The following is a 24,611-nucleotide window of genomic DNA, read 5'->3' as shown; positions in this document are numbered from 1 at the left end:
TGTGTGACTAGAACCCAGTATTTCTGACCTTTATTCCTGAGCTTCTCCCAATATTCGTCTTTGTGGTAGAGACTCTCTCATGGGTTTAAAAGTAATAATGATTTAAGTATAACTTTGCTAGAGGGTACTCTCCAGGTAAGTACGCTAATAATATTTGAAATGACATTCCGGTCTAGATTTTCCTACATGGCTAATACGTGTAATCACCTTCTACTTTTCTATTATGTGAGCACATGTATTCGTACGTACGAGATTTCAGCTTGCTGATGAATATACTTAATGGCATTTTCTACACATTCTAGAAGCAGAAGTTATACACTGCACTCAGTGAATTATAGCTGAGTACAATCTAGGTCCCACAGATCTTCAATTAGCAATGCTAAGCTCGGTTCTCGAAGGGTACATGTCTGAAACCCCTACTTGCTTGCTCCTCTTCCCATTTTTCATTCGAGAACAAAAACTTGACTTATAGTGTGGGAAGGAGAATGAATGCTTTCCATGGAATCCTTCATACCTTCAGAGAAATAAAATAAACTTACTGGAGGCTTTCCCTACGGCCATTAGTTGTTACAAAATGTTTTTCTATAGCCTGGAAGAACATTCCCAAAACAATGTGGGAAGCTAAGGGGGAGGAGGGAGAATATTTCTTCACAAAAACAGGGCTAATGAATGCAGGAATTAAGGTGATCTGTGTAAAACGCTAAAGGAAGAAAAAGGGGAGAATTCCAAAGATTTACCAACCAGATATTTTTAAAACTGACTTTTCCTTCTTCAGTTTTTTTTGTTAAAAATGGTACTTTCTAAAAAGAAACTCCATAATTCAGCCGTGATTTGATTAACTGTATAGTCATGAAACATATAAATATTTAGTCTAAGTGTGAAGAGTAGGAACTTGAAATAAAATTATAAGGTAAAGGGGAAAATATAAATGTGGGCTGCCAAGAGTAGAAAAGACAAGGGCTTAACAGTAACAGTCACTTGCATCTTTCTAGTAATTTCTGACTATGTGACTTGGGCCTGTTGCTCTCTCTCTGGGCCTCAGTTTTCTTATCTATGGTTTTCCAGACTGTCCTCCAGGGCCCCGAGTGTACTAAGAACACTATTCTGTACGCGTGTGTGTGGAGGGGGTTGTTAGGAGTGTCTCTGTGTTGGGGTGCCTGCAGAGAAAATAGTATACTCCATAAGCAAAGAAGATTTAACCTGTTTAAGATAGTCTTTTATGACTTTTATTTATTTTTTAAATCAAAGTTTTAGGGAGCTCATCGAAGGGGTGGTGGCAAGTGGAATTCCACAACTAAGGAAAAAAACCTTGAAAACCACCAGCTTTAATGCTCTCCCAGGTACCTTCTGAGTCGCTTGCTGCTGCTGTTTAAAGTTTCCTTCCTCCATACAGCAAAGTTCTCAAAGCGTGGTCCACAGACCAATGGCATCAACGTCACCTGAGAACTTATCAGACATTCAAATGCTTTAGCCCCATGCCAGACCAACGGAATCAGAAGCTCTGGGGGTGGGCCCAGCACTCAGGGTTAACCACCCTCACCAGATGTGGTCCTGATGCACCGCAAGTGTGAGAACCTTGCTTTAAAAGTTCTCAGGTGCCTGCGCACCAGCCTTCTCCTATGATCCAGTATCTATCACTAATTACTAGAATTGTCACCATTATCTACTCTCAGGCATGGACACTCTATATGCTAATTAAAGTCCTTCTTTAGGTCTACTTCTAAATTTACAGATTAGGAAAGCAGATTAGTCTGGATATTTAGAGCATTTAAAGAGAGAAGTAGGATCATACAGAAAAATTATGTGAAGTTTGTTATTTCCTTCCCTTGTTAACATTTTTTTCTCATAGGATGTGTGTACATAATACGTTTAATTGCAGTATTGATCATCAGTCAACCAAAAATTACTGATTGAACACGCAAATGACAAGGAGTGTTAAACAAATCCAAGTTATCCCTCAATAAAATTAACATATTACAGCTGGTACTTAGTCATCTAAGGTAATGTTTTCAGCTATGTCCTTGTTGAAATAGAATTCTACCTGAGGAGGGAAAGAAAAGAGGAGGCAAGAATAAAAAGGCTTCAAAAAAAAAGCAAAGAACTAACTTCACAAAAGGAATAAATAATCTTTGAACTTTTAAAGCAGTAATTCCCAAGTTTTAGTGGGCAATTTGTTGAAATCTCCGAGCTTGACCCTCCCAGATATGATTCAGTTCTCGTGGAGCAGAGCTGCATGTATATTTCCAATATGTACCCACGTGATTCTCATGTTCACCAAAGTTTGAGATCCACTCTCAAAAGGAATATTCATCCGAGCTCAGATTTAATAAAGAACATCACGATGCCAGGTAACAATATAAATTTCAAGGTCTGAGGCAATTAGTCCATGACATGTAGCTTTAGTAAGATTTTAGAACTAGTGAGCTGGCATTTTAAAGAGAATATTAGTTTATGTATATTATTGCTTGAAAAGGAATTCAAGCTTTCAATTCCTTTTCATACGTATAAAAGAGGTAAGATAGGGAATGGGTTTTGAGAACAGTAAGTCAGCCATGTGAGGTCGCAGCTCATGCAAGCTCAGAAAAAAAATAAACTGAATGGTTGAACTTACTTGTGCATTTTGGTTACAAGCACTCTGAAGCTCTGCTCTGCAGAAGCCCAGGACAGGAAGAGCAGGCCTGGTGTACGTCTGGATGGAAATGAACGATCAGAGCTGTACGAGAAAGCTTGTGCCACTATCAACACCTCATTTCAACCAGAGTTTAGCATTACTCTTCAAAAAATGTTCTTTGAAAAAATATGTATTTGCTTCTCCAGTCACTGTCAGAAAATGTCTTCTAGCACAATGAAGGTAAATGCCAATGCAACCATATAGTGCCCAGCCACCATTTTCTTTAGTAGCATAATGCTGCAGTGGCCAAGAAAATAAAGGACAGAGATTATATGGCGATGGATCCTGCTTGAGTGGTTTCAGGTTTTTCTTAATAGATACAGCAGAGAAAAGAAACATAGCAAGAGAAATCATGGAAAGAATCATTTCCAAAGTCTGTGGCTTCAAAATTTTGGGGAGACTGTTTGCGTTAGTCAAAAAAGTGGCAAGCCTCCAGAAGAATAACTGTTACAGTATAGGCAATGACCATGATCATGTTAACTCCATCACACATCTGACTCTTTTGTAATGATTAAAGAGATATCTCTAAAGTAACAGAAAAATTTTGCCCCATAAGACTTTTTGCCACATAACTATTTGCCACACAACACTTCCCTTTGTTGCCTTTGCTACTAAAAAAGCAACCCAAAGTTCCTTTTATGACTAAGACCAAGAGCAACAAGAGATAAATTGAGAAAGATACAGCTTAACAAGAAATACTGGAAGAAAATTATTATGTTGGAACTAAAAGTTTGTATTAAGTGACTTTCAGAGCAGCAGACAAAGTTTCCAAATGATAGTACTATGATGAGATGAGAGTCACCAGCTTTAATAACATCAACAGGAGGGAGTAGATTAGGCAAGCCTGAAAGATAGGTTAGATCACACAGAAAGAAAAAAACATGTATAGAGCAGCTGTTATGTGCTAGAGTTTCCACACTACTGTGTTTTTCATGACAAGTATTTTTAAGGTAAAGAAACCAAGGCACAAAGAAGATAAATACCCTACCCAAAGGCAAATGGCTAGAGATCAGCAAGATTGAGATTTGAATCCGGGTTGCTGATACCTTTGATGACTTTCCCCACTATATCTCATTTTTTGGACAAAGCTTAAGAAGTTCATGATACAAAAAAAAAAAAAAAAAAGTACAGGATTTGTTGAAATTTTTTGACTTATCTTTAGGTGAAATGTATCCTTGGGTTATGGAGAAAGGCTAAAAGGAGTTTAGAGGAAGTAAAAGTCAGCAGGTAGTAATAACTCTAACATATATTGTTCAGCAAAGCATATGAAAGTTAACTGTACTCCACAATAAATTATAATCTAATGCCCATTAATAAGGTGGTGAAGTTGTAGAATCTTGGATATAAATTAAGAATTCTTCTATATTCCAATTCTAGTTAATAAAATTTATTAATTCTATTCCTTGAAAAACTGGATCGCTAATAATAGGAGATATCCTATTATTCTACATCCTGATTAAAAAACAGATCAAAACCAAAAAAATCTATTTAGACTTAACATGTGGCTAAAGGAATACTCAGTCATACCAACCTTCTCCCTGAGATGTGCAGATAATCCTTGGCTTTGTTATCGTGGATTTTATTACCTGTATACAATCTAATCCTTCCAAATGAGACCCAGACAGTGTGAAACTGGAGTGAAAGACATTGCTTGTGTCTTTACAATAGCTGTGTGCAGAATCAGCCCTTTCCTCTATTTTCAGCACAGAGGTGCATGTGCTTTTATTTAATCAAATGATCCACGCGACACTGCAAAGAAGAGATAACGACAGCCTAGACTGACTGTTTTGTGCTGCAAAGCCTGGAGCGCAGAACAATGATTAGCTCAATCCCAGGCACAGGCATGTTCTATCTTTTCCTTTTCCTGCTGAGTTTATTCCAGTGAATTGCACTTAGATGATGAAGTCCAACAAGTAGATTTGTTCTACAGTCCATCCACCCTCTCAAAGCAGGATTGCCTTTACAGAAAACCCTCCCGGTGCTTTGTCCAGCCTAGTTTGAAGTGTCTCATCTAATAATAAAGCTTCGATCCCTTTTTTCTTAGAAGATGATTCACTGCTGCTATAATCCTTAGAGAAATTCTCCTGGTTTTTATCCTTAAACTTTCTTTCCTATTTCTATTGCCTCTTGATACAACTTATGGTGTCAGGAAGGTATTTACGTTTACTTCAGATGTTTCAACTACCCTGTCTAAACTTAACTGGGGCCAAACAAAAGTTCTTAAGCTTTTACTATATTTGCTCAAAACGTATACTAATAGAAAATTATCATATATGCTGTAATCTTGATGGTTTGCTAAAGTGATCTGTAAGTTTCCACCAATGATACAGTAAAGAAATAATGAGTCACAGAGACTTTTTTGACTCACAGCGACTTTTTTTGGTGACTTTTAATGAAAACTTACATTTTTTTTCTAAGGGTTTTACTTTCATCCGTAAAGATAGAAATAATAGCTGAATTTTCTTGGGTATATGTCATATACAGTTGAGTTATTCAGAATGTAAGTGCTTTGGCATAGGATCACGTTCTTGTTTTACAAAGCCAATACCTCCTCTCTTTGATCTGCAGGGTCTTCCTTCAAGCACACTTTTGTTTGACCTTCTCATAAGGTGGGTCTCTAACACAACTGCAAACTGTTCTACATTCTATGCACTCTTTTTCTTCCATTTCATTTTATGATCCATTTCTCCATTTTTTTATATGGGGTATCTTGGCATAGCCCAGCCTTCTCCAATGAAACAATATTAAAATTCATCTTTAACTCATTACAATGTTCTCATAAGACAGTTTGTTCAATTAACTCTCAGCCATGAGAATCTAAATGTCTAGTCAATGGAGATAATTGGGAAAAACCTTAAATGTGCTAAATATTTGAAAGAACTGTACAAAGTTACCATCCTTCAATGAGAAGTTAACAATCTTTAATAAAATTCTGATTTAGAGTTATCCAATTGGCTTCACATAATTTTTATTACTTTCATGAGAAGCAAGGTAATTGCCAGACCCATTGCTTAATATTTGGGGTCCTAAGATATCATGTTTCGATGAATTAGAAATGTTATGCTTTTGGAAAACTGGAATATCCCCGTATCACTTCAGTCTCTTCTTTCCATAATTTTGCTCTCAAGAATATTAAGTTATAGCAAGTAGCACTGACATTCATTGAGCAGGTTCTCACCAGGATTCACTTTCACTCAGTGTAACTCAGTTGCTATCTCATGGATATATGTATTAATCCTTAAAAATAAGCTGATAAAATTTTTTTCAAAGCACATCCTGTTTAACTCACAAAGCATACATATACTCTTCATGTAAGATTTTATCTGAGCCATTTAGGTTTTCTCCATATCTGAAAATGTCTAGGGGAAACCTCATTTCATCTACACCTCTTCTAAAAGTTCATCAGAGTACAAATATTCCTTGGGCAAAGAGCAGGGAGGTCAGTTATCAGAGTGATATTTGAATGTGAATATGAATGATCACACTCATCCAAAGCAGACTTGGTCACTGATTATCTGATATTGGAAAATGGGACATCAAATACAACAACATTACAGCCCTCAACATATCGATCCATTGGTGGTTTAAGGACCTGTGCAGAAGGAGGATCACACAATCAAGGAGCATTTGAAAGCGCACAGTAAAGACAAACTACGGGGCAGCTCTATTTATACATGGCATCTTTATTCTTCATCAACCCTCAAAGGAACTCTGCTGCTTTAAGTCTTAACCAAAATATTTACTTCTGTGACATTCAGAGAGAAAAATATTGGTCCTGGTGATACCACTAGGTACTTTAGGGCAAAAGCATCAATTCTCTTGGGGCTTAGTTTCCTCATTAGTAAAATAAATGACCCCTAAAGGTTCTGCATTTATGACTCAATGTGTTTGTCATTCAACATATGCCCAGAAGAAAGACGTTAGACCACTGTACCTCAGGTACAAAAAAGCTATCTTTTAAATTTGAATATTTGTTTTTCCAAAATAAGACAGTTCAAGGGATTGAGAAAGGTTAATAAAGAATATTGAAGGAGGAATACAACTAAATGGAAAGTACTGATAAATAGAAGACTAATTTGGGAGTAGCAAAGTGGAAAGATGGTGTTGAAAGAGTCATTTGAAAGGGATACCTTTAAAAACTATTACTTATGGAGTTAGTCCTGGTGGTAAGTCTTCATTCATAATGATAAGTCTGCACATTTGCTGCATATGGAACAAACTCAACACAGAACGCCCCTGAATTCTGCTCACTTGGCAAAGGAGTGCACTGTATGAATTCACCATATTTGTGGGTCTTAAGAAAACAGAGACAAAATTTTTGCAAAAAGTCACTTTCTATTTAAGGTTATGGGACAGTTCAAAAGCAGTCACTCTGTGTGTTCATGGGCAATGAATGAACATTTAGGAGAAATTAATATTATTTTAGCAAAGATACAGGATAACTTCAGTGAAGGCAGCCATTAGTAGACTGAAAGGAAATGAAGAGGCTATAAGTATTAAAATAAAATAAGCTACCTACAATGAAAGGCTGCAAAAAAATATCAAAGTGTGTGCTGTAGGGGGCAGGGGATGAACAGATGTGGCTTATACTTACTCACTGGTCAAGTCAATGCACGACTTAATCTGTCAGTCTGCTTAAGAGACACTGCCACAAATCTTAAAATTCTAAAGGAGAAGGTTGTTTCCAGTCATGAGCAGTTTAAGAGCCAATGAAAGAAAATGGCAAATCCTTATGAGTGTAGCATTTTCATTGCAGTATCTATTGCTAGGTAATCAAGTACCAAGTGCGAATTTCAAAGAAATAGGGAAACTCTTGAAAGCAAAGTGGTAAGTACATTAGTAATAAATCATGCTGTACATAACGCAGAATTATAGCAGAGAAAAAATGGATGACAGAGCTCATGATGTTTAAGTCATGAAAGAGTAAATAACATTAAATTGCAATGGCATTTAGAACAAATTCTCTATGGAATTTTCATTATTTAAACCAAAATCAGAGTTGCTGTTTTTCAGAGTTGATTTTTCTTTTTCAAAGAAAGAACACTGATTATCTAGTACTTATCTAGTATAAGATCACTGTAATGGAAGTAAATTTTCCTCAAACAGAAATGGAGCTGAAAATAATTCCATTATGAGGCAAAAAAGAACCTTAATGGGCCCTCTAGACAATGCCATCATATTCCTGGAAGGTCCCTGGGCCTCTATTTATTCAGAATTTGGGATAAACTTAGTCTGACAAGCAACTGACTTCAAAGCAATGTATTAAATCTATGAAGTTCTTAATTTTTACAAATGAAGAACTGAAAGCGACAGTTGCCTAGATGACTTAGCATGAAAGTTAATAAAGAAGGCAAATGAATACATCTGTCTGAAAGCCTACTTTTAAAAGTGAATTTCTTAATTTACATTTAACTTTAAAAATAACTATTCAGAACCAAAAAGCAAGAATATTAACATAAACATTTAGATATTACCCTCCAAAAGAAAGACTTCACAGAGAAATAAGATCCAACCACTTCATTTTCTGAGAGTTCCTAAAAACAAACAAATATTTAGCTAAATTTTGAGATGTTTTTAAGAATACCTAATTAGCCCAACAAAATCAAAACAAATAGAAAAAACAAAAATTTTATATCTTAAGACACTTTGGATGTTTACAAACTATAAATTTTCTTCTCTTGAATAAAGTTTTTGTCTTACTCATATCTGACAACAATGGTAATAAAGTTGAGGGAGGATTATTTCTGTAATTTTTTAAGTCTACTTACCTCTTTATTCTTAATGTTGATAATATATCTAAGTTAACATTTTATTATAGAAAATAGAACTGTTTAAACATATTTTAAGATTTTGAAATAAGCCAGACAATATTTGTTCCTTTTAACAAAACAATTTAACATCACAGACCTTCAGAGCATTTTGATAGTGATAGCAGAAATCTTATTTACAAACATGTACCTACTCAAATTTGGCTTAATTTCTTACTAAAAATTTCCTAGTTTTATGATATAATAATATAATATAAGATGGTATAATATAAAAGACTTAGTTAATTTGAACTCCCCAAAAATAATTTTAAAAAGAGATGAATACTGAGAAAGGTGGCTACTGGGCTGGAAACAAAGCAATGGATTCATGTTGGATATTTTATTACTTAACCCTCAAACTTCTGTAAGCAAAACCAATTCAACTTCAGGAAATCAAAAGCAGTTACTCACTTCTTTTTGGGGGGCGGGGAGATGAGGAAGATTGGCGCTGAACTAACAACTGTTGCCAATCTTCCTCTTTTTGCTTGAGGAAGATTGTCCCTGAGTTAGAATCTGTGCCAATCTTCCTCAATTTTGTATGTGGGATGCCACCACAGCATGGCTGGATGGGCAGTATGTAGGTCTGTGCAGGGATCCAAACTTGCAAACCCTGGGCCACAAAGTGGGGTGCCTGAACTTCACCTCTACATCACCGGCTGGCCCCATAGTTATTTATTTTTAAACAGAACATTTACATTACATGCACCCTTTCAAGTCTAATGTTTTGCATCTTGTCTCTGGGTGTCAGTTATGGTAAAATTATGGTCAAACTGATGACAGTTATGAGATAGTATCAACCTTTGACATTGTGATGAAGAGGAAGCAGTGTTGCAACTTATCTGATTATTCCATGATTTTGTGTTAGCTAAGATTGTAGTGATTCAGAATCTCAAGTGATGCCTAATGTATAGTAGGTGCTCAACAAATATTTGTTGCTTGTTTCTCACTTGGAGTTTCATTTAGTTAAGGATACATATTCCTTCCAAATGTGATACCAAAAATCACATCAGAAAATAATAATGAGCTAAAGCACTATAGAGTGTGCTGCAACTTGAGTAATTTATGTTTAGAACTAGATTTATATCAGACATCATCTCTGCAACCTACCTGTGCTTTTCCCATGCAATTTATTTCTTAACAAAACTAATTACATTTTCACAAGTTACTTGTGTAGAGTTTGGTCAGGGCACGTGTCTAATGTCAGCGGTCATCAGGAAAAAGTCTTGAGTTTAAGATATTGTTTTGTCATTACTGTGGAGTTATAATTCCTTTATATTTACGGCTGTGGTTCTCACCTCTCACACTCAGCACATTATCACATCAGTTTCTAAAAAATAAGAATCCTTAAAAAATACACTTACACTTGGACCTTCAGACACAACCCTTAGGTGGAATGACTGCAGACTTTTTTGATGCTCTACTATTATTTAACTTAAAGAACCTTATTCTAGCTTTTAGAAAAGACGCATGTTTCGTTTTCTATTGCCAATTCTCTTTACTTTGATTCCCAATTCTTTTTCAATTAAGCAGCATGTTTAACAACATGTGAAAAAATTTTAGAGTATCTTATTTAAAAAAATGCTGTTTGAAGTCTCCTTCCACAGATAATTTCCCCAGAGTCAATCACACAAGTTATACAACTGACAGTCAGTTTTATCTTCATGCAAAATGTGTTAAGGCAACTCAAATGGATTTGAAAGGCTTGGCTCTAGACTCAAGACAGGTATAACAAATAAAATACTCTTTTAGCGTTTAAAAGCATTATTAATTCATTTAAAGTTTAGGTGGTCTGAGGTGATTAATGTTGAAACTGCTCCAATTCCATACTTCACATCCTTTCTCAGAAGAACACAGAGGCTAATGACCTAATTATGGAACTGATATGCAAAGAGCAAAATGAGATCAGTGAATTTGGGGGGGGAGACTTTAATTACCAAGATTTACAACTTAGGTTTCTCTGTCAAAACTTGAGTAAAAAAATATTAGCCATGACCCACTGAAGTCCTTGGGCTATGCTTCTCATGCCATAGTTAATTACTTCTGTCATTACTCATCAAGTAAAATTTCGATTTCATTTTACAACCTGTATGCTCATGTAAGTTCAGGCCTTTATTTCAAACTAAACAACTTAATTTTCCTGTGGACCCTTGTGCCATTTATTGCTCTACATAAATATAAAATTCACTACACACTAGCCAAGGCCTTTTTTTCACTAGAGTTTCTAATGAGACCAATAACAAAAATAATAATAGAACACTTGGCATTACGATAATGAGTTCTAAACAAAAGCGATGATTTTATTATGGAGGCAAGAAAGACAGAATAAACTATTTATGAATTCCAGAGAAGACATCTTAACTCATAATTGTAGAGGTTTAGTTATACTTCAGTCTCCATCAAGACAAGGGGTTGGTGAGTGAAAGCGCCATTTTAAAAGTGCTAAAACTTTAAAGTAATAGTAAAAGGAAATGAACAAAAAACAGAGACATCAAATTGATAAAGGAAAACTATTGAAGTTATTCTGAATAATGAATTGTTGAACTATTTCTAATGAGGTTTTGAATTTATTAAAGTAGCAAGATTCGTTGGTAATATCTTATTTTGCCTCCAAAAAACCAACACACACTAAGAAAATTTCTCCTCAAAGATCAAAAATCTCAGCATGAATCTAAAAATTAACCAGATTTTGAATTTAAAAATCTAGAAGATATGTTTTTTTCTCAGAGAAATAAAATTAAAGGATAGCTCATTTTTTCCCTAACAAATGTATATGCTGCTATCTTTCAGCCTTCGATATAAAATACATCATAGAAATCTTTAAGGATTTTGCCATTGGATGAACAAGGATTAGCCATTAAACTTTTGTTAAAAGTGATATTTTTTTATTAGCCTTAATGTGTACAGGCCTTTAAACATAATGCATGTTATAGTTCAGCACTTCTTCAATACGGTTATGCTTCACTTAACGACGGGGATAGTTGTGAGAAAAGCATTGGTAGGCGATTTCGTCATTGTGCAAACATCGTGGAGTGCACTTACACAAACTTAGATGGTATAGCCTACTACACACCTAGGCTATCTGGTCCTACTCTTTGGGACCACCATCATATACGCAGTCTGTCTCTGACTGAAACGTTGTTATGCAGCACATGACTGTACTCAAAACATTCACAATAGATTTGACATTGTGAATCCTGAGAGTCAAATGTAAAAGTTAAGGGAGGTAGCATTTTTGATCACACAGCATGTCTCTATAGGTAAATAACTTCCTTTTATCAATACCTTCTTGGGCATTTTAGAGGTAAAAGAATAAATAAATTTATAAGTAAATAATTTATATAGATTTTTCTGGTCAGACTGCAGTCGCTGTTTATGAAAGCTGTGGCTCTTGGACGTTTCCATTCAGTTGACTAAGCCTATTGATAGTTATGTAATTGAATACAGAGACATGAAATAAGCAGAAATTCACATGAAATGCTATTTTCTGGTTTTCTTGGTTACTCAGATAGGTGTTCATATCATTTGTATTCATTAAACATACATATGACTCCCTCAGCAGCTCCAACTGTCCTTTCAAATATTATTCAAGAGGGAGAGACAATCTCAGCTCCCCAGAGGACTTGCCCTGTAACCGAAACTTGACCTTGCTTTGCCTTTTATTTTTCTAGAAATTTTAAATCTTTTATATATGTGCGTGCTGGTGTGTGCGTGAATGTGTGTCTGTTTATGTACATGTATATATAAATGTATGTATCTATGTGTATACATTGGTGTCAACCAAGGCTTCAAAAGCAGGGTCCTCTCAAAATTTATTTTTATTGTAAGCACATAGGGGACTTTAAAACTAATAAATCTCTTGTGAGTAGCACTCAACATATATATATATATATATATGTCAGATATATAAATATATATCTTTGAATTAAAAGGCCATGTAATCTGTGAACAGCCCTTAGCTCCACTATCCTTGAGCCACGTTATATTAGTTCCGTCCCTTTAATCAGCCCAGAAAGGGTCTTGGGAAATCCTCGGCCCACTTGGTAACACACATCAGCAATGTGAAGGCCAATAAGTGAGCCTGCAATTAACTATCTTAGACCTAGCACGCAGGCGTCGTGGAATGCATCCTCTGCTTGAGATTACATTTTCTCCTTTCACTTTGTGCCAACTCATCCAGATTTGCTCCCCAAAGGACCCGCAACATTTAAAAAATTCAACAAGAGCGGTCAAATAAATGTAATGCCATTGTTACAGCAAATCCCTGTAGTTACGCATTACAATACATAAAAATGTATGTTTTATTCCTCTGGGGAAATGTCAAAATAGCAAGGAGAAAATCATCTCAATATAAAATTTAATTATGGCTCCATGTATTTTGTGGGGATAGTCAAATACTTACTGGCTTTATGATAATATCTCTATTTTAAATAAACTTACTACAAATTTTAGGAGTCTGCTTCCCCAAGGTCAAAGTACAATCCTTTATAATAGAAATGCTCATGCTATTCGCCCTTTGTTTATTGCTGCATTTTGGAATCTCAGAAGTCTTAATTATGAAGTTGACTTTATAGCATTTCCAAAAAACACAAATTTGAGAGTATGGACAGTGGCAAAGTAAGGATTTTAAAAATAATTTTATATTTCCTTCAAAAATATGTAAGCATCTCATTTTTTCGAAGACATATGCGTAATAATTAGAAATGAGACCAAAAAAAAGCCATTTTGGTCACTCAGGTTGAGAGAATCAATGACCAATAAAGTTTTGATGTTTTGTAGTTTTTTTTTAAAAATCACCTATTTATTATTAGGACATGAGGTCTTTGTAGAAAGAACCTGACAATTGTTAAATAATGACTTTTTTTCCCACTGTGTCTGACTGACTGTGTGAGATACTTAAAAATGTGTTAATTTGTTTCTCCACCATTTCTTAAATTAAAGCACTTAGAGGTTTTCACTGATGCATTTTTAACGTGTCATCCAAGGTGTCAGGCTTAACTACGCCCTGAAGACTTAGAGTTGAAAATGTTCTCTTGTTTAAATTAACAATATCCTCGCAAAAAGTCTTATTAAAAATTGCTTCATTCAACCAGTGAATAAAGTGTTTTATAGTTCATTAAAATTATGCTAAGTGATTATAATAAAATCTTTATAAAAAAGATGTATTGCTAAAAAATAAGCCATCGAGTTACAGAAGATATGCTAATGAGACATCATCACATAGTCTATATTATATTATTCAAAGGATGAACTCTTCTTAAAACAATTCTAAACTGTTATTGTTGGGAATATGAACTGCAATGTGTATATCTTTATATTATCACAATGGTTATTTCTTATAAAATTGAAAGTGATTTATTGAAAGCACATAAGGTTATTATTATCTCACCCATTGATAAACTCATTCTTCTACATTAAAACACACACACACACACACACACATTTTACTACATTACAATGTAGTAAAAATCATTTTTGCTTATTGTCTGATAGAGGCAATTATTTCATTTTTTTTAACCTTTTTGGTTTGAACCCACAAAATTTATTCACAAAATACATATACATCATCTCTTCTGAGCTCATGAAACTTTCTTGTTGAATAATTTAAACAAAATAAATTATCAATGATAAGCTTCTTCTAAAGAATAAAATATTGCAATAATTCAAAGCATTACTATTTCTCTTGCCAAAACGCATTTTGTCACATAAGTATAACTCTTTGACCAGGATAGTTATCCAGTTGCCCAAGTTTAGGAAGACATTGATCCCTTTCTTCTTAAAATAACATTTTTTATAACAGTTGAGTGTAGGGGAGAATTAAAAATATGCGCTATGCAAAGTGTACTTGTAGAAAACCAGAAGGAGTATTTTAAAGGATGTGACCATCCCCAGAGGAGGAGATATTATGGAATCCATTAATTATTTACTGGTTTACATGCCACTCAAATAATTTGTACTTTCTTGCTTTTCAGGGGTAAGTTTAGGTACTTTTTGTTAGGAGGCAAATGTAACTTTTTCCTACTCATTATAAGGTGGTAACATATTTACTCGAAATAATATATCAGTTGGTCCTGAACAGCAATTACAATTTCCCTGTCCTCAAGTTGGCTATTCATCTCTTGTTTTCAATAAGACAACTCCACATTACATGAGTGCCACAAATATCTAATAAGATTTCCATTGAAAGAATCTATTATTGGCAAGATGATGAAAATGATGAACAGATAGTAATGGGAAATTCCATGAGCTGATTCATTTGTGTACAGCGGAGATGTGCATGTTAAAAAAAATGACAATGTCAATTTAGTTCATCCCCCTCCATGGTTATATCACTTCTGAAGAAAACCAAGGAAAGGAAGAAAAACTCCACACTGGAGAGAGTATCTAACATTACCTGACTATATTTAAGCCTTTGCCACAAAGTTCATAATTCCCATATTTTATATTCACCTTCAGTGCTCAGAGACAAGGCTGCATACCAAAGCCCTGCTATAAAAAATCAGGAAACCTCACTCCCAGAAGTCAAGATTCCAATGAAGAAAATGACCTGTTTATATGAAAAATTCACCTTTGACTTTCAACATAGTTATACCAAGTAAAAAATACCTGTATTTAAATGCAATACAAATCAATTATATCCTCTTTCCAAAAATAAAAGAGGAAAAGTCCTGACACAAAAATCTTTAAGGAGAAGATTGAAATAACTAGAAAAGGGACGCATTTCCACAGAACAGTGATATGGTAACGCGTAGTCGCTTAGCCCTTAGTGTGTTACAAAGCAAAATTTACTTGACTGTCATCCTTTCTTCTTTAATCCCTGGAGGAAAGAACTGAGGGAGCAGTTTCAGTGTGGGTGAAGGGTGGCAGACTAGGTGGTAACTGAAATTTCAAACTTTCCCTGGATTTTGAATTTAACCTTTTGTTCTTGTAACACTAATATGGATGAATAAGACAAATGTTTTAGGGGACAGTGACAATTTGAATGAATTATCAAGCCTTCAGTTTGTTCTCCTAGAAAAAAACAAATGTGTGAACTGATTTTCTTTTACTCACAATTCAATATCCCCATTAAATTTTATAAAATTGAAAATCCCTCAGGCTAAAAGTCCAAAAACTGTATTACCATACTCACCAAAAATAATCTGACAAGTACCCCAATGAGTGCAGAGTTAGACACAGGGGTTTCTATCTTCAAAGGCAAGCTAGAAATATGTACCAGTTTGCACGTACAAATGGATTATTAATAACAAATAAAGACTTCAAAATTTTAGATATAAAAATAGTGGAGAATAGATGTTTAGTATTCATTTTAATTTTTTTTGTAGACCAAAGGAAAAGATGTGGACTTATGTTTACTTAATTTATCATTAAAATTAAATTTAAATATAAATTAAATGAATTATTTGAAGAAGAATCTTTCTGTTTATTCTTTCTTATATACTACAATAAAATGGATCATTCCCACTAATTAACACTAAATACTATGTAATATCCTGCTCTAGCATTATGTCTTAACTACATCTGGAATAGAGAATATTGCTACATATTAATGGATTGCAACATTTTTACACAGATATATCATAATATAGATATACCATAGACATAGAATGAGGAAAGCCAAATTGTACAAATTTTAAAACTATATGTACTTTCAATGTAACACTAATTTTGAAGTACAATTACAAAGAAAAAAGTGTAATACAAATATGAACAGTGTAGACATTTCTTTAAGAAACTTTATTTTAATCAGTAAAAAACACAGTGAATGCTAAGTCAGAAATATCTAGCAACTTCCCTTAATAAATGTTTTTTATTTTATTGAAATGATAAGGGTGATTTTTAATGTAGCCCTGACCTTTGTGTGAGCAAAATTATCTTTTGGTCATTAATTCTATAAGAATTAGGAAGAAACTGTACAGTAAGAAATACTTGTTAAAGCAAATTAAGACAACACCATAAATACAAAAACATTTTGATGTAAGTATTTTCTTAATTCACAGTAATAAAAATGACACAGTTAAAGAAATAAATAATAGCATGATTCAATCAGAATGGAAGAAAACAAACTGTCATGTTCCAGGGTCTAAAAAAATGTCACTATTAAAAAGGAAAGCTGACTTTTTAAATAGAAATTTGAGCAAACAAGATCTTTACAGATAAAATCTCCTTGATTTATTTCAAGGAGCAGTCATATAAAAGTCAGTCTCATCTTGATATTATTTGTTTCCAAGAGTGGTACCACCACTGAACAAATTAGAAGCCTAGTTTATATCTTTACAAGTTGTAAGAAGAGCCAGGGCTTAGTCAGTTACAAGAACCATAAACTCCTCTTGTCCCCAAGAGCCATTTATTTCTTGAAGTGAGAAGAGGCAGTGATGGAAAATTGTTCTCATTGTATACTCCAAAAATGTAACAAGATAGGGATTTTTGAGTTTAGAAAAGCTCAGACTCAATTTTCAATAAACAAAAACAGCAAGTTACATGGATCTTCCTTCTCTCTGGAGTTGTCCCTATCCTAGCCTCATCCTTTTATTCCTGATCTCCAGATCAAAGACATTTTCTAGACCCTGTGGTACATCCAACAGAAACCAGATGCTGAGAATGATGCTGAGAAGTGACCAAAGATTAGCAAGAGGGTGATTTCAAGGTGATTGATCAGTGTGGTTTCTATTTACTTAAAAATAATCACATGGTTTGCTTAAAGTTTATGGGAAAAAAATAACAATTGAAGAGTGATGAAATCCTGCGGTATACTTTGAGGAGGTATGAGAGAGATTTGGGAAAGCAGCTGATAGTTCTTCTCAACAAGAAAAGCTGAAAGGTCACATGCTAAGCATTACCTTACTTGATCTTTTCCAACTCTTCCTCATTAGCATTGTCTGTAAATGAAATAAAGCATTTTCGTTATCTTATCACTCAAGTATAGAATAGGGCAGCCAATCGTTTTCTAGGGAAGCTTAACATTTAAACAGCAAACAAAGACAAAAATTGTTTTTCACGTACACACAGCTAGAAGCACCTTTAACATTCAAGCAGTCTTTCTGGTGAGAGTTCATTTGCTTTATCTTTTTGTACAAAGAAATGGGACAGTATATTTTAAGTAGAATGGAAAACTTGGAATATCTTAATTATTGACTGAGAAAAAACACATTGAGTCTCATGACTGGCAATTGTTCTTTTTGGTGGTGGAGGTTGAGGATGTCCCATGACTTGACCAGGTGTATAATAATTTTTCTCTTCAAATATATGCAAAGTCTGTTGCTTTGGTGGCATCTTAGAATGTCTTTGCTTCCAGATAATTTTTAATTACATCAGGGTCTACAAATGCTTTAAAATGAGAAAAAATGCTGCATATTATGATGCCTATTAGTGGATCTTCCTGCTAAATGTTTAGCCATAACACATCCTTTAAACTAGTGTTTTTGTGTCATAGTAAGAGGTATTTCTGGCTACAAGTTTTAACTAAGGTTAATGGAGATTTGTGATGAGTGCCCAAGATCATTGGTCTCTTGTATAAAGTAAGTCATAAAAATCCAAGGATTTTCTTGTTTCCTCTGCAGTTTAAAAAATTTCTCAATGAAGACTGAGGTATTAACTTCCTGATTAACCTCTTTACCTTCTCTTAGCTTTATCATTATCTTTAAAGGAGATGAAGTGGAGAATAGGGAACATTTGGAGCAAAGAATATAGCTTATAGAAATACTTGCCACATTTGGACATCAAGGAAGTGCACTGGTGCCTTTAAGAACTATATCTCCTGCAGCAGAATTCACAGTAAAGAGTGACCATTTCAGAAATCACTCATAAATTACAAAAATAAAAAAAGAAAAGATTTTAATATAAGATTAAGTCATATAGAAGGCAACCTTTGGACTAAACCAAGACAACAGAATTATGTAGAAGTTCTAGGTAGGAAATGAGAAAATCATGAAATTTTCAAGGATAAAGAGACATTCATTTTCTCCATAGATAGTGGTTTTATAGGTTATATTTTATCTGTGTACTCTCAACATTAAATATTGACCAAAATATGGAAGAGTAATAGGTTTCCTAAGGTTATAATAATTTCCCTTTTTTTTTTCTGAATGGCTCCAGAAATCTGCAAAGCATTGTTATCAAATACTGCTATAGAAATATTTTATATGTTTTCTAAGTAATAACGTCCAATTCATTTTGAAGCAGTAAAACCCACCATTGGGTTGTGGAGATGCACATGTAGTGAACATGTAATAAATGTGTGTTGTTTATGTTAAATGAGTTGTGTCATCAGCATCATCAGCATCATCAGCATCATCATGACCGCCACTACCATCATTTTCTCCATCATCACTAAAAGGCAAATTGGAAACCAAATACTTTTGTGGTATGCCATATTTACAAAAACTGTTGTCCCATTAGGAGTCAGACAATAAATGTTTAACTTTCTCAGAAAGCAGAGTTTCAATGGACAAAGAATGGTAATTCCCAGGGACAATGTTTTGTGTCAAATCAAATGAGAATGATTAAGATAAATAAATCAAAAAGTAACATCTCTTAACTCATGGCCATTTATCGTCATCGTAATCTAGTATCCAAGAATCTTATAAAATTCCATTCTGTAAGAAATGTTATACTACAAAAAAGGGCCTACATGAGGAAGAACAGGAGGAAGAAACAAATCTCAGGGCAACACCACTCAATATTACACAGATTCACTGCTGCTGGTCAAAGCCACATTCCCTGACTCAGAACGACTGCACACAATTGATCTATATATAAAGCCAATCATCAGGTTGGTATTTTTCCTGTCTCTCAAAATCAGCTTTACAAACTGGCTGCACGGTATTATTTTTCAGACTGGGACACTGACACAAACAAAAAGCCAGTAATTTCCATAAGCATAAAAAATTAGGCATTTAACGGGATCCATTCATTATTTTCTTGATTCAGTTTCTAGAGTTGTAGTATTAGATCCAGTGACTCTCAAAATGGTCTTAGATTTTGTAACAAAACTTCTGCTTCTTGAGCCCAACCAATTAGCTAAATAATGGGTTTAAGTATCCTACTGCCAAGTCTCGCTTTCTTTTTAGATGGTTAGGTTCAGGTAGAGTCAATAAAACTGAAAACAGTAGAAAAGTTTAAAAAGAAAAATTGAATTAACAGACATACCATTAAAAGTGTTACCTTTGCTATCTGCAAGACTTGTTAGAGAAGAAAGATTGTTTGGGGAATGTTAAAGATAGGAGATGAAGCAAATTATAGAGAAATAAGATTTATATTTTGCTCTATGATCTTAACTTCAGCTGAGAAACATATGAATTTGTTTTTGAAAGTGTCATTATCTAATATTATTATGGTGCAATTCAAATTCTTCACTAGCAGCTCAACTTTCCTTGAAGCCAATAAAAGGAATATGTAGCATAAATACATGTCCTGTAATAGAGCTGCAGAACTGAGTATGTTTTTAAAAGATTTCACAACCTCAATCCAATTCCTTTTATCTTTAGTGGTAGCAATTTTTTAGGGCAATTACATGGCTACTATAGATAAAAAAAATCACAGAATGGCTAGATATTATTGTACATTCATATTACAAAACATATATATTACATTTTTTATAGGAGGATACTTTTTCATATGTGAGCTGTGGAGTAATTCAGAAAAATTTCAAAAATAAACCAACATGAAAAATATATTTTTCTAATTCACTAGAGGCCAACTAGGGTCAATTCATATGTTTCTTAGAATTTTTTATTTTTTAGCTTTAGCCGAGCAATTTGTAGGTCTAGGTTATCTAAGAGAGTGTGTAACACAAATTAACTCACTTTTATTTCACAAATTCTCCAATGAAGAAAGCTGTGGATTGAACTCTGCTAGAAAAAGAGCCAGAAAGAACTCAAACACACTATCAGACCAAAATACCATACATAGGACATACATGTATGCATGACACACTTTTGCAGGTTCAAAAACAGGACATGCATTGGAAACAGAAATGACAGTTGTGTCATGCAACTAACTCATCAGCATGCCCCCCGTGAAGATTTTGGTTTCTCATACATACAATGCTGGAAACAAAAAATACGTATATATCTGTTTACATCTGGGATTTTCTTTTAAAGACTCAATCATGAACTCAATGGAAAAGATTTTAATATAAGCAACTATGAAATACTTTTGCTATTACTCATACTATACTTCTTAAATTGCTGTAATTAGACATTGCATGTTTTAGTAGATTCAGTAGGCTGATCGGGTTTTCAACTTATTCTTCAGTTTTACTGATTTCCAGAACTGGCAATCCACACAAGGAGAAATCATCCCAACTACATCATTCACAGAACGTATTGTTAGTACTAACAGTGTAGAAAAACTCACAAGACAACTGATTTAGAAATCTTAGCACTTAGTGATGCTAAGTACTCTGTATTTCCATTACTCATTTCTTCCTACTTTTGATGGCGTTTTCTTAACATTAATGTCCTATTTCCTATTTGCTTTGTAGGATTTATTTGTTAATGTCTCTTGAAACTCATTTCTTCCATTCTCCATTCTAATATATATAAAATATTTAGCGAGTTTTATAAACACAGACATTAGAATAAACGTGGTTTTTGACCTAAAGTCTTAAGTCTCAAAAGCTTAAAATGGATTATTTCTGAGCTAATAATCAAAGAGATCAGAAGTCTTATAATTTCCCTGTGTGAGGGTCAATGCAAAATCATCCTCTATTCCTTCTCTATACATCATTCTGAATATTAAATGGAATTATGAAGCATTTAGTATCTGATATCTGGTTTGCTGCATTTTGAGTTTGAACTTGTGACAACCTCACAGATATGAGTACTAAGTAAGAAAAAAAACCCTTAAAATACCTTTCCCTGGAGCTGTGAAGCATTCCTTTAAATCCTCATAGAGATTCACCTACAACCCACTGAACAAGCACTAGACGCAGAAAGCTGGACTAGGTTTTAAGAGGAGTCATCGTAAGAAAGGTAATCAGAAGCAATAATTTTAAAAATACCTATTTTTTAAATAGAATATAGAATGGAGGAGAGGTGAAGTACAGTATAGGTCTGTTTTAGGTAGGAGAGGTGACATTTAAGAAAGCTTGGACTTCAGAGAAGATGAGCTGTGCAGGAGTTTGTATGGCTGGGACAGAGGTGACAAGTGAGGGAACAAATGAATCTCATTGGAGAATCTTAAAGTCCTTCATCAGGAGTTTCCACTTAAATAGAGAAATAAACACAGGTCACTGAACACTTAGATAAGAATAAAGAGGGAGTTATAGAACCTGGCACAATGCTTCTGATGATCAATAAGTGTTTTTTTTCAATAGATGCCTACAATTGGTCCTTGTTCAGAGTTTCAAAATCTCCTAACTAGTATTGCTTAACAGTTTTAAAGATCTTAATAAAATAGCTATAGAACTGCTATATAGACCAAAAGAAACAAAGAAAAGAAAGCAAATTTATATATCTTTGTTAGAAATTTTCATCATGTCAAACATATGCTTAGAAACTCCAATTCAAATCCAGGACATTGGACTATAGCCAGGACACTGGGGATCCCAATAGGATTTCCTATGGGGGATCTTTTATGCTTGCTCCTCTCCTCCTGACCCAGCTCGCTTCTCTACAAGCAATCCCATGCTCCTGGCTATTGATCACACCCACATGGAGGAGCCAGTATGGTCACCCTGGTCACCCTCCTCTCTTCCCCTCAGGTATGATGACTGCCTGAGGCCGGCTCTGCTACAAGTGGCAATCATTGTGCCTTCTCTGTGGCTCTGAGCCTTGGGCAAGCCATTTGCTTCTCTGGTGAAGAAGAGAGAAGTCTCATGAGAGTCGACACTAATGTGGGAGAGAAGAGGACACCGTTTTTCAGTTGCTGCAGCAGAATAAATCCAGCGCTATTTGGGACTCCAAAGGGGGATGGCATGAAGTAAGGCTGTGAATTAAAAATGTGTACTTTTTCTTCCAAAGTAAAGAATTGCTTCCAAAAAACTGGGTTAGCCAAAGGGATTTGAATCAAGAAAATGGCATGAAGATTTCAGGAAGAACTTTTTGTGATGAGGGTGAATTTGGCTGGAGAGATACTATGAGGATAAAGGAAAAGAAAAAGAAGAAGATGAGTAATACAGATTTTGAATATGTAACTGTTGTAGTGTAACCCAGCTGTTTTCTTCCCTATTCATGTTTAATAAATCACCAATGATCAGCCATCAGGCATTGTAACCTTTATAAATGAAATTTTTCTTATTAGAAAGACATTGTGCCTAAATATAAGTTTGAGCAGCTATGGAAATTGAAGGATTTTTGCAAGAATTGTTGAAGAGAAAACAATGTTGGGAACCACTTTGCCGGTGTTGACACATATTTCTGTGTAATTCAGAACTCAGCAGCTTCATCATAAAGTCTCTTGATACTAATTTGATCCCTCAAATCCTCAGTTTGATATTAGAGTACTTGATAAATATCCCTTTAATGTAAAAATGTAGCAGACTCTCTGTCATCAAATCATCCGAATAACTACAACCACTACCATATCGTTTCGATATCCAGTGATGTTTCCGGTTTGGGTGGTTGGGGGTACACAAGACCTCAGGCGTGCAGGTATTTGCACTTACGAAGTGTTGTCCTTCTTTGAAATAACAAAGAATCCCCAAACAAGAATAGTCTATCACCAAGTTTTGTTGACTTTACCTCCTGCAGGTAAACCTGCCAATTTCTCTCCGTCTCTACCTCCAACAATTCTAATCCAAACCTCCATCATCTTCCACCAGAATTTTTCAAATAGTCTCCTAATTGGTCTCCAGCATCCATGCTTACTCTTCCATGCTTTCTACAATGCAGCTACACAGCTATTTTCAAAAGGCAAGTTTGATTATGCCACTTCCTATTTACAGACTTTTCAATGGCTCCCCATTGCTCTTTGGGGGAAGACCACACATCTTAACAGGCCAACACTCCTTACACAGTCTGGGCATTCTCTTTCCACCAATATCATGCACCATGATCTTTCACACTCTCTTTACTTCCACATTCTCTAAGCTCCAGTACTTTTTCAATTTTTGGAGTACACCATGGTTTCTCTAGACACAGGGCCTTTGCATGTGCTGTTTTCTCTGCTGGAAATACTTCCTCTCTTCCTGGTTTTTGCCATCTTAACTCCTGTTCACACTTCAGACCTCATCTTCTATTTGATTTCCTTAGAGAATCCCTGTTCTCCTGACCAGAGGAAATTCTCCTGTATTTGCTCTTATAGCAACATGTACCTCTCTTTCATGGCACCTAAAACAGTTGTCATTTTACACTTCCTTCAGTGCTTATTTGATTCCTGAGTTCTGCACTGGATATAAGTTCTATTGTACCCTAAGGGTCTAGCACAGGACTTGGCTTATAGTCGGTTCTTGGTGAATACCAGCATTATTTAAGTACAGCAATAAAAAAATTTATAATTTATTCCTACACATGGATTAGCCAGCTAGGACATATTCCTTGCCTTGTATTGGGTGAAATAATGTGTTCTGAACTGGTGACTTCTAACATGATGGACTTCTATTTCTAAATATTCTCTGTAAACAAATCTCCTCACCTACCCTTCCATCTGGGCCTGTGCATATGCAGATATACATACGTACATTCCTTTACCATGCTAAGCTCTTCCAGTAGGTATTATTTGGTAGTATTTGTTGGAAAAGAAAAATTTCTTCCTCACTGAATGAAGTACAGATACTTACTACTTAGCAAATATTAGATACGAATATGTGTGCTCATTGTTTAATTTTTAAAAAGGACAGAAAAAATGCTCGTGGATAAGGGTGAACTTTTCAATAAGTTAAAACACTTCCAAATTTGAAGCTGGAATTCACTATTTTTATCTACAATCGAGGGAAAATGTCAATAATACTTTTCCAGCAGATGACATCCACCAACTTTAATCACGCATTATTTTAAGACAGCAGTACACACACTACTGAAAGAGAGTACTTGAATTTGCCTAAAAAAATTATGTCTACTCCTAAAATGTGTTACAGTCAGAACTCATGAGAGTAGCTCCCAGTACGTGAAAGCACACTGAATCTAACAAATAATCTCTGGCAAATTGTGGCAGAAAGTGCACCGGCAAGCATACCAGTGCAGGTGAAACCCGAT

At 34.7% G+C, this 24,611-nt stretch overlaps 1 protein-coding gene across 17 annotated transcripts in view; it reads right to left on the bottom strand.

The window, feature by feature from the left end:
* Positions 1 to 24,611, bottom strand: part of MCTP1 (multiple C2 and transmembrane domain containing 1) — a 358,609-nt gene that overhangs the window by 196,556 nt on the left and 137,442 nt on the right. For 6 of the 17 annotated variants that reach the window (XM_046668197.1, XM_046668199.1, XM_046668192.1 and 3 more), the window contains 4 exons: positions 20,280 to 20,324; positions 17,316 to 17,354; positions 8,146 to 8,205; positions 2,612 to 2,689 (listed from right to left, as the gene is read on the bottom strand). The exons of 1 other annotated variant lie outside the window; for it this stretch is intronic. In XM_046668197.1, coding sequence (XP_046524153.1) covers positions 2,612 to 2,689; positions 8,146 to 8,205; positions 17,316 to 17,354; positions 20,280 to 20,324 — 222 coding nt within the window. The remainder of the gene's footprint in view (positions 1 to 2,611; positions 2,690 to 8,145; positions 8,206 to 17,315; positions 17,355 to 20,279; positions 20,325 to 24,611) is intronic. 10 more of the 17 variants (XM_046668193.1, XM_046668205.1, XM_046668206.1 and 7 more) reach the window with 7 other exon arrangements.

Source organism: Equus quagga, chromosome 7 (assembly GCF_021613505.1).
Source record: "Equus quagga isolate Etosha38 chromosome 7, UCLA_HA_Equagga_1.0, whole genome shotgun sequence".
NCBI lineage: Eukaryota > Metazoa > Chordata > Mammalia > Perissodactyla > Equidae > Equus > Equus quagga.
The sequence above is the reverse complement of the archived record's forward strand: the minus strand, read 5'-3'. Positions and strand labels throughout refer to the sequence as shown.